Raw genomic sequence first — 9,506 nt, 5'->3', positions numbered from 1 at the left:
GGGGGGGGGGGGCAGCAAGAAGAGAGCGAAGAAAAGAGAAATATGAATCGGCGAGTCGCGCAGGGTGGGAAAAACGTAAGTGAGTGCTGCGAGGCCTAAACACACACGCGAGGAAGGTCCATCAATCTGGCCTGGAGTCAATATTGACTCGGCTGGGCCTCGTTGCAAAGAGGGCATCATCGGCACGCATAAAGAGAGGATCGGACGCCCCGGACGACGACGGTCCCTTTTCGTTCGCAGGACACGCGTGACAAATGCTCCGTGCGCAAACACCGGCGCATCTGTGTCCACAGGATAACCGATTCTCTTCCGAATGGCCTATAAATCCTGGAAGTGCAGTCGCACTGCGGAGGTCCGTCGTTCGTTGCCGATTCGAGACGTACCTCCTCCATTCCGCGTTCTTTACAAGCTTCTCTATCCGACACCCCGTATCGCCCGGAGCATCGTAGCTGTGCTCCGACTGTCGTCGAGCCGGAGTGCTCTGGCGTTTATCGAGCTCTGTTAGGCGCGCGCGCGAGAGAGAGAAAGAGAGAGAGAGAGAGAGAGAGAGAGAGAGAGACGCATTCTCTCGCGACGTATCTCTAGGATTTTACCGAGAGAAATTTTCCTACGCTCCGATAAGGACGCGTCGAAATCGGAATTCATTAGAATATCGCTCGCAATATAACGGTTTTAGCAGATAATTTCAGACAGCACGACTTCAAATATATCTTCTTGTTCTGTATGTGGAGTTTGCACGAGCTATCGTTAACGTATCTATTTCCGTTCAATCTTTATCGCGCGAGGTGTTACAAGAAAATCAATATATCGACACGATTATAATCGCGTTTGTTATTGCAATAACTCCTTATTCAGAGGAAAGGGAATTTAGGGGAAGAAAGGAAAGAAAATTGAAAGGGGGAGAGGAAAGAAAATTTCGATCCTACCTTCGACCTTAATATTCATGCCTACTTTGATATCCCAAAATATGTATCATCTCATTTGATTCTATTCAACCTACTAACTTTGCCGAGAAGTCTTCTTATAGAGCCTACAAGTGGAATTTTGTGCATTTTCTGTCATTTAGAGGCGATACAAGCAGGACTTAGTTTCTATATGCACTGAATGAGTAATTACATGAGTATTAAATATACACCGATCCCTTGGAACGTACAGATATTAGAAAGTTCGGGGCAAAAATAGAACTAAAATTTCGATTCGAGTCGTCCCAGCATATATCCTTCGGACGCGCGCGAGGATGCTGCTTGCGTCGCGAGAAACATCTCGGATCACGCCATTATTTGTTCCTATGTCGACGCGATCGTTACGCCGTGCATACAAATCGGGTCGTAAGATGCGTGTACCAGGTGCCGTCGATGTCGTGTATCCCTCTCTCTTTTTCTTTCTCCCCCCCCCCTCTCTCTCTCTCTCTCTCTCTCTCTTTCTCTCTCTCTCTCTTTCCAACCGTCTCACTACCCGTTTACGACTACTGCGTCCGATTACCTAGTTTTTCCTTTTCCCAGGCCGGGGATGATCGTTCATCGATCATTCGTCGTCGATTGGCGACGGCGCGACGCGATATCAGTTTTTCGTGCGACGCGCTGATCGTCTTTAGATTCGGCTTGGGTTTAAACGTAGCCGAGAGTACCTGAGCGATGACGTCGCCGTCGTCGGCTCACCGCGTGCGAACTCCTCGGAGATGTTAAACGACACTGAGCGTGCAGCGCCCGTTTGCAATGTACTACGATATATCCACATACGTTTCCCGAAGAATTCTCACCTCACCTTTCCTCACCTCGTCTCGCCTCCGTTGGCTCGCTTTCGCTCGCGACGAGCGCGAGACATCGTGGCGCGCAGGTAGCTTACAGCGACAACGACGAATCCTCATCAGCTTTATCGCCAACCAGTTTTTATAGTTCGTATGGAGTAACGGATGTTCGCGCGGAACTTTACACCGGTCGAAGCGTTCATTAGAATAATTATTACGAGAATAGTTATCATGCAAATCATCCATTAGCGTGCCGACGTCGACGTGAAATCCCGTGATAATCGATTGTTTTATTTTTCTCCCTTTTTTGCCTTGCTCTCCAGTCGCCGCTAAAATATCCGTAAGGCATAAATCCGAACGATGCCCGAATGATACTACTCCACTTTTAAATGGCTGGCGTGCGACGAGTGATAAAGAGTCGCGCTGAACGGCACGCGAAACTTCGTATATCAAATGTATAAGAAAGAAAAGGAGAAAAAGGAGAAGATAAAACAAAAAAAAAGAGAGAGAGAGAGGAGAAACGTCCAATGCGAGCAGCGCGACAAAATCCTCGACATTTTCGCTAATCGCGAGAGAACGACGCTCTTCGATCTTGATGTCTGCTCTTTCAATCGTAAGAAGGATTAATTAAGCGCGCGCGATGGCGACGAGTTCACGCGATTCGCACGGCAAAAAATTGTCGCCGACGAGGAAAGGCCAAGAAATCGATACATGATTCTTGCTAGAAGCGACTACAAACTGCTGTGTCGCGATGCAATCGCTAATTCGCGATGCGCACTCTCCTCCTCGTATGTCCGTTCCACTGAGAAGTATTCCGACAAGAGAGACAGACAGACAGAGAGAGAGAGAGAGAGAGAGAGAGAGAGAGAGAGAGAGAGAGAGAGAGAGAGAGAAAGAGAGAGAAAGAAATCGCGCTGATGGCAATTAGCGCGCTTGCGGGACAAACGAGGGAGCGAAGGGCTAATGCGTCGGATATATCGGCGCGTATATACAGCGTGCGAATAATTATTGCTTTCGTCGCTCGCGCTACCGACAACGCGAGAGCCTGTCGCGTAATGCTACCTCGAACGCTGCTTTAAAGGCGACTGCGCCGGCGATAAAACCGGCCAGTGGTGCCTGAACGCGCGAAATCTCAACGTCCGCGGATTTATCCGCGCAAACGCACACAAACACACCCACGACACAACCTTTCTTCGAGAAACTGCACAAAATACTCCGCAACTGTTACGTTCGGATATACATAAAAAAAAATTAGACTACATTGTTGTAAAAATCGCTATTGCATGTAAAGAGAACGGAGAGCAAGGCGACAAAGAAAGGGAATTGTCTCGATCGCAATTTCTCCCGTTGACGCGCCGACTGCGCCCGCCGGCGTTTTCCTAGGAGGCAGGACGAACGAGCTGCGAAATTACGCCCGCGAAAGCGCCGGCAGGCACCACTGCGCGACACCTCTCACGAAGCAGAAGAGGTGATATAGTTGCCGCCGGTAGGAGGAGACGGGAAGGGGGGAGGGTGTTACAGCATGGTCGCGAGCGGCGTGCAGCTTCGATGCGATCGCATCGAGTAACTCAGCTCCTCCGCCGCCTGCCTCTTCTCCTTCCCGGCGACTAGGACTGAATTATGACCCGCGGTCGTGGACACTCGCCAACACGCTTCGTCGTTTAACCCTTTGCCCGATCCGCAGTCCCGAAGCGCATTCTTGCCATTGCCGGCTTGGCTTTTCCCTCGAACCGGCCGGAATCGCACGATTTCTGGCGGAGAGAATGGTCGCGATGTCTGGTCTGACGCGGCCGGGGCGAGGGACCGGTTCTCCTCGCGCGCATTTCAACACGTCTCGAAAGTCGGGCGTACTTTTCTCTTCTCTTTTCTCCTTTTTTATTTTCACTCGCTCCCATCGCGGGAGTCCTTCGCAAAATTTCGACCTAATCGTCGTGGCCACGAGATCCCTGCGCTGGAAACCGACGGTGCGACGCTCTGTGAGTCCAAGTGAGTCTGTCCGCGGACGGGAAAGCGTACCGGAAGTGTCATTCGCGTTAGCTCTGTCGGCGATCGAGAGGCACGACGCGGTGAGAGGCTCGAAAACACTGCGTTCGGACACCGTTATTTCCATCCCGGGCGCAGTGCCACGCGCCATCGTCGTGCGACAGTTGGCCCTCGAAACATCGACGAGGCAACAACGACGACGACGAGGTCGAGAACGCGGACGCGTCGTCGGCACGACGAGGGCGCGCATTAACGCGACTCTCTATCCCGATGCCATAATGCGCGCATAGGTTTTTCGCCCCGGCACAATGCGTCTGGGGGTTCCGACAATATGTTTGGGGCCACCGAAACGAGGCAATGGATGGATGGATGGCCGGGACAATCGTGGGGAGCGGTTTCTCTTTCTCTCTCACTTTCACTCTCTCTCTCTCTCTCTCTCTCTCTCTCTCTCTCTCTCTCTCTCTCTCTCTCTCTTTCTTGCTCCTCTCATGGTAGGGGTGTTCCACGGGGGTTTGTTTAGGTCCCAGGCGCGAAAGGCACTCAACCCGCTAATCTATTTAGCCGTAGTGTTTGATATGGAATTAATGAGGCCCAGCAAAGGCATTATGTCTACGGGGCCCGGTAGACTTTCGGCTCAGCCGTGGAAATAATAAAGGAGGGAGGAGAGGTCCGTTAGAACCTCGCCTCGCAGCCGCGGCGGCGTGTACATCTCTTTAGAGCGTCGCGGAACGCGTAACGGAGTTTCTCTAACTCTCTCTCTCTCTCTTTCTCTCTATCCTCGTTTGCGTGATCCGGCAGCTGCCTACCCGAGGTAACGCCTCGTCGACACTTCGGGATATAGCATCGACGAGGTTTCCAACCCTTAACGAGACGCGCCCAATTCCCAATAGTAGTATTCCGTGTTCGCTTTACACCGCTCGTCTCGACGCACGCGGTTCTGAGAAAAACTTGGCGAAAAAATAGCGAATAATCACGCGCGTGGCAACTGAGAGAAGAAAAGTAATTAGCAGAAGGTGCTAAGCTGCAGCGGCTGGGATGCTTCTTTGAAATGGGACAGCTCATGTCACTGCTACTGACGATCAATTTATTAGCCTTCTGGCTAAATTCGAGTCAACTACTGAGACTCAATTGATGATTACTAAAGTAGACGCGATTTGAGTCATTTGACCATAGAAGAAGGAGGGCATACTAGGTGGCGGCGGGACGCCGTGCATTCGAGATCTGCGTGACTTTTCGTTCCAGAGAGAGAAAAATATCGAGAGCACGGTTTTACTAGGCCGGGACTCGAACCCGGGTCTTTCGCTTGCCGGGCGACTGCTCTAAACCACTGCTGAGAGCTTACAATACTCTCCTCTCCCTAGATAACGCTCAGAGATGCCGTTCGGAAGCGACATCTCTGGCGCGATCTCGAACGCACGGCGACTACAGAGAGAAACAATGTTACTGTACCAAATGGTACAGCCTTTTAACTGAGAGTACACAAGCGTAACACAGCTCTCATGAGGGCAAAACAATTAAGAAAAATGTACCTTCTTTTATTCTTATTCACAGCGAAATTGATGGCTCCAGAAACAAATTTGTATATGGGAAGAATTTCGTAATAAAAATCTCTGTAGAATCTTGTAACCGAGAAGTAGATTTCAACGTTCTGCAGTAATTGACTCTAGCCTTTCATTTCATAGACGCTATTTATATTTCAGGATTTATATTTGTATATCAATAACTCTGGAATGTGTGTATATCATTAAAAAATTTGCTATGTTCTTAGCGAAACTGACTATGCTACATCTGAATGACAGTCTATTCCTGCTGGAAACATAGTAAACTCGAAAAGCTACGAAGATATTCCCTCCGTGTAGAATTAAAGAGTTAGTAGGCACATCTCGAAACTGTTGCGATCCAGCGATTATGAATTGTTGCAGTGTCCTGTGACAGTGAGCTCGTCGTTGGCGCCGTCCTCGGTTTCGCCGGCAACCGGCGCGATACTGAGCGCGGGGGGTTCGTCCCTAATCGGCGCAACCGGTACGACGACGAATCATCCGCTGGACGTAGCCGGTCTGTCGAACGCGAGGATGGCGGTGACTAGCGCGGTGGTGCGGCCACCGGGTAGTCCCACTACCTCGGTCAGCCCGTCTCAGGGTCATCCGCCGCCATCGGCCGGCGGTCCGGCAGCTGCCAGGTGCTGCGACACCGGTCGACCGATCTTCACGGACCCGTTGACGGGCCAGACCGTCTGCTCCTGCCAGTACGAGCTGCTGGGTAGCTACCAGCGTCTAGGAGGACTACCCACGGCGGCTCTCTCCATGTACAGCGCGCCCTACGCCGCCGCCGCAGCGGCCGCAGCGTCCGAAGGCATGGCGGCGTACTTCCCTAGCTTGGGCGCCGAGCAAGCACCCTTCTACACGCCCACGGTGAGTAGTGAACGCTATCAGCACACGATTGTTCCATCGTCGCGCCGAATATCGCATAAGAAAAAATAGATTGCCCGATTCGGGCAAATAATAATAATAAACTCACCTTTGGCGGATTTCATCTTGATGAGCGAAATAATCGTCTTGCATTTCGAGGTAATTTCGGCTCGCAGCACAAATTCATCAATGTTTTTATAAGAATCATGCCGAGAGCTTACTCGGAGAGTTCAAGAGATAAAGAAATTTTTACGTTCTAGTGCTAAATTTTATTGTAATTTTGTAAAGTGTAATTTTACATAGCTCGAAGACCTAAGCTCGTATTAATAATCACTAGTTGAAATTTGTCCCACGTGAGACATTCAGGTATTTAGAGTTCTTAGATTTGAGTTTCCTCTTCTTTTCACATCACACAATATATGCGACACTACATTTGCAAATCGCGATTCAGTTGAAGGAGATTCACATCTAGCTCTAAATTCAAATCTGAGTACTTCACCTGAGGCAAGTCTCAAGTAACGACTATTAATGTGGCTCTTAGTTACCGTAAAATAGAAAAAACTGGCTGCCCGTGTATCACGACTACAAATTTGCCAAGGCAGCGGGTTTTTTTCGTTATAGCGGCAAATCCTTTTCTCCGTGCGACAGTGAAAAGTCGAAGGGGGCGCGAAAGTTCGCGGGGGGTCGCGGCGTAGAAAATCGCGCGTCCGCATAATTGCACTTCCTGCGTTAGAAATATCCTAGCTGTATACACGAAGGGAATGTTATAGTAAAAATTATAATACAATTTTAGTAGTCTGGGAATGGACTGACATTATTACAAAAATTATAATAAAACATAGTTAAAATGTCTATAAACATGATAATTTTTACTATATTTATAGTAATTTTTACCATGTTGATAATTATTTTTACTATGTCTTATTATAATTTCCATCATAGTAAAACTGTATTGTAATTTTTACCACAATATTCTCTGAAAACGCGCGCCCGTGTACGCGCGCGTGTATGTGTGTGTGTTCGCACGGTTTCTGGAATTTCTGCCGCGGCATACAAGGAGCGCGGAGGCGATGGTGGTCGTATCGGCTAGAGTATCCCAGGTAGATAACATCGGGGCACCTCTAAAATAATACGTGAAACAAAGGGTACCGCGGATTTTTCACGATACCGTCCGCGATAACACGTCCGAAAATTTGGAGTTGCGTAGCTAGACCCGGACCGACGTTATTGACTTTATTAACGTAGTTTCTGGCCAACAAGATCACCGTTAGCGAATATATTTCACGATACGCCGCGTTTTATCGTGTAACTTTCGTCCCGTACACTCCTCGGCTCCCCTCCCCTCGCATGGCGTATCCACGCGAGCGGAAATAACGATACGGCGATGCCGACTAACGATCGCGTAATCGGCGGAACTCTCAGTTACTCAACATATTTATATAATATGCCGTATAATACATGGGGCGTGTGTAAAATTGAATTTATAAGGTTACCCGCGTTTCCACGTAGGCAGCATATCGCGACGGATTAATCGCATTTACGCGCGCCCAGACACATAATTAATGGCCCGACCATTACAAAGTGTTCGGTCTCAATTCGGACACTCGGAAATGAATATCGTTAAGCATCCGGCAATATATCGATAAACGCCCGGCACGTGCTTGCCGCGACACAACGATGACGTTATATTCTCTCATAAAGTTTTTATCACGCGGATTAAATATCCCGATATCGGCGGAAGAGGGGTAGAGGTTGGGAACGCTTCTATATTCACCCAACTTATCCGAATGCTGCGAAGTGATGTGTTTATTTAGCAGATTAACGAAATTCCGTAAATCTCGCCGCGATTCGCGAACGCGCGGATCCTCCCGCTGCTTTTCTCAGTGTGCGCACAGGGGGCGAAATATTTAAAAAATAGTCGGTACTTGTTCGATGTACCGTGTAATAACGTGTTCGTGCTTACTAATATAACATATTTCAGAACAGACCTAAGTACTCACTATTGCTCGGACATTTTGTCTCTCTCAGTGCACGTCGCCATTTCGGCGATTTTCACCCGGCGACTCGAGACATCGTCGCGACCTCCCACGTAACATTAGCGTGTATTAGAATCCGGAGAGGAAGCGCCTCGGCGTATCCGCTCGTCCGGCGAACGAGCGAACGAGCGTTTATCGGACCGCACGTGAAGTGTACACGAGGGAGAGAATAGCGCGGCGAAGCGTAAATTTATGAATCCGTTCTGCCGTAACAGTGGGACACTGTCGTGTATTGCCGAGCCGCCGCCGCCGCTACTAAGACCGAGCTGTTATCGTCGCTCTTTATGATCGAGCTTAAGGGGCGAGTATATAGTGTAGCCTGCTCGTAACGAGACATAGTACATTGTACAGGTTGCGCGGCAAGTTCCTCGCGGGGTCGTGCTACGACGTTCGTGATATCTCTCCCTGTGTGTGTATAAAGTATGTATAAAGTTGTCAAATATCGCTTTTTAGTGAGAACGATTATTTCCACCCCCGTCCGCGTGCCTCAGTCCACACCCATTGCGGACCCGTTTCTCCCTCGGCATCTACGTTCGATGTAATTATTCCGACCGATGCTACTCTTCGCGTTAAATTTACATCGCTCGATTCGTTCATCACTGCCATCATCTCTATTTCTTTCTTTTTCTTTCTCTCTGTCTCTTTAAGAAAGAAATAGAAAGGAAGAAGGGGGGAGGGAGAGAGAGAGAGAGACTCACATGAGTCTCACGTACACATGTCAATCGTATATTTTCGTCGGTTCGTTTCACCCCCGTTGTGTCTCGATGGAAATTCAGATATCTAATTGCACGTCGTTAATTAATGTAAGTACATAATATCAGATTATTATTGTTATTGTATGCGTAATTATATGCGATTTATATTTATAATTACGAGAGAGTGAAAGAGAGCGAGAGAGAGAGAGAGAGAAAGTGGGGGGGAGGGAAAGTGAGTGAGCGGGAGCCTTTTATGGGTCCATTATCTCGCTAGATAAAATACGGTAGAAATTTAATAGCGACCATTCTGTCGTATAACCGAGGTCGCGGGTTAGAGAAGCAAACAAGAGAGCCACACACATCGATCCTAATTATTATTATCAGCGCTTTGCCAGCTATTCTTTCATCACGGTCGATGCATCGGGGCGATCGGGCCGGAGCCGTTGCGCGATACGGACTAATTGCGACGTTCGTTCTCTAAAAATGGATCTTTCGACCAATTAACCGCATTCTGCGCGATTTCATTTAAAAACTGCGATAATGAGTGACCGGGTTCTCTCTTTCTCTCTTCATAGCGTAGAAGAGCTCTCTCTCTCTCTCTCTCTCTCTCTCTCTCTCTCTCTCTCTCTCTCTCTCT

The 9,506-nt window shown here is 48.8% G+C and overlaps 1 protein-coding gene and 1 long non-coding RNA gene across 2 annotated transcripts in view; one reads left to right on the top strand and one right to left on the bottom strand.

Annotated features, from left to right (window-relative positions):
• Nucleotides 1-9,506, bottom strand: part of LOC116841994 — a 229,208-nt gene that overhangs the window by 136,894 nt on the left and 82,808 nt on the right. The window lies entirely within an intron of this gene.
• LOC116841920 (iroquois-class homeodomain protein IRX-6) overlaps nt 1-9,506 on the top strand; it is a 43,536-nt gene that overhangs the window by 12,720 nt on the left and 21,310 nt on the right. Inside the window, exon 2 of the mRNA XM_032810414.1 lies at nt 5,653-6,141. Coding sequence (XP_032666305.1) covers nt 5,653-6,141 — 489 coding nt within the window. The remainder of the gene's footprint in view (nt 1-5,652; nt 6,142-9,506) is intronic.

Source organism: Odontomachus brunneus, unplaced genomic scaffold (genome assembly GCF_010583005.1).
Source record: "Odontomachus brunneus isolate Ranch 3 - 2012 unplaced genomic scaffold, Obru_v1 Obru_scaffold_002, whole genome shotgun sequence".
NCBI classification, from domain to species: Eukaryota; Metazoa; Arthropoda; class Insecta; order Hymenoptera; family Formicidae; genus Odontomachus; species Odontomachus brunneus.
The sequence above is the reverse complement of the archived record's forward strand: the minus strand, read 5'-3'. Positions and strand labels throughout refer to the sequence as shown.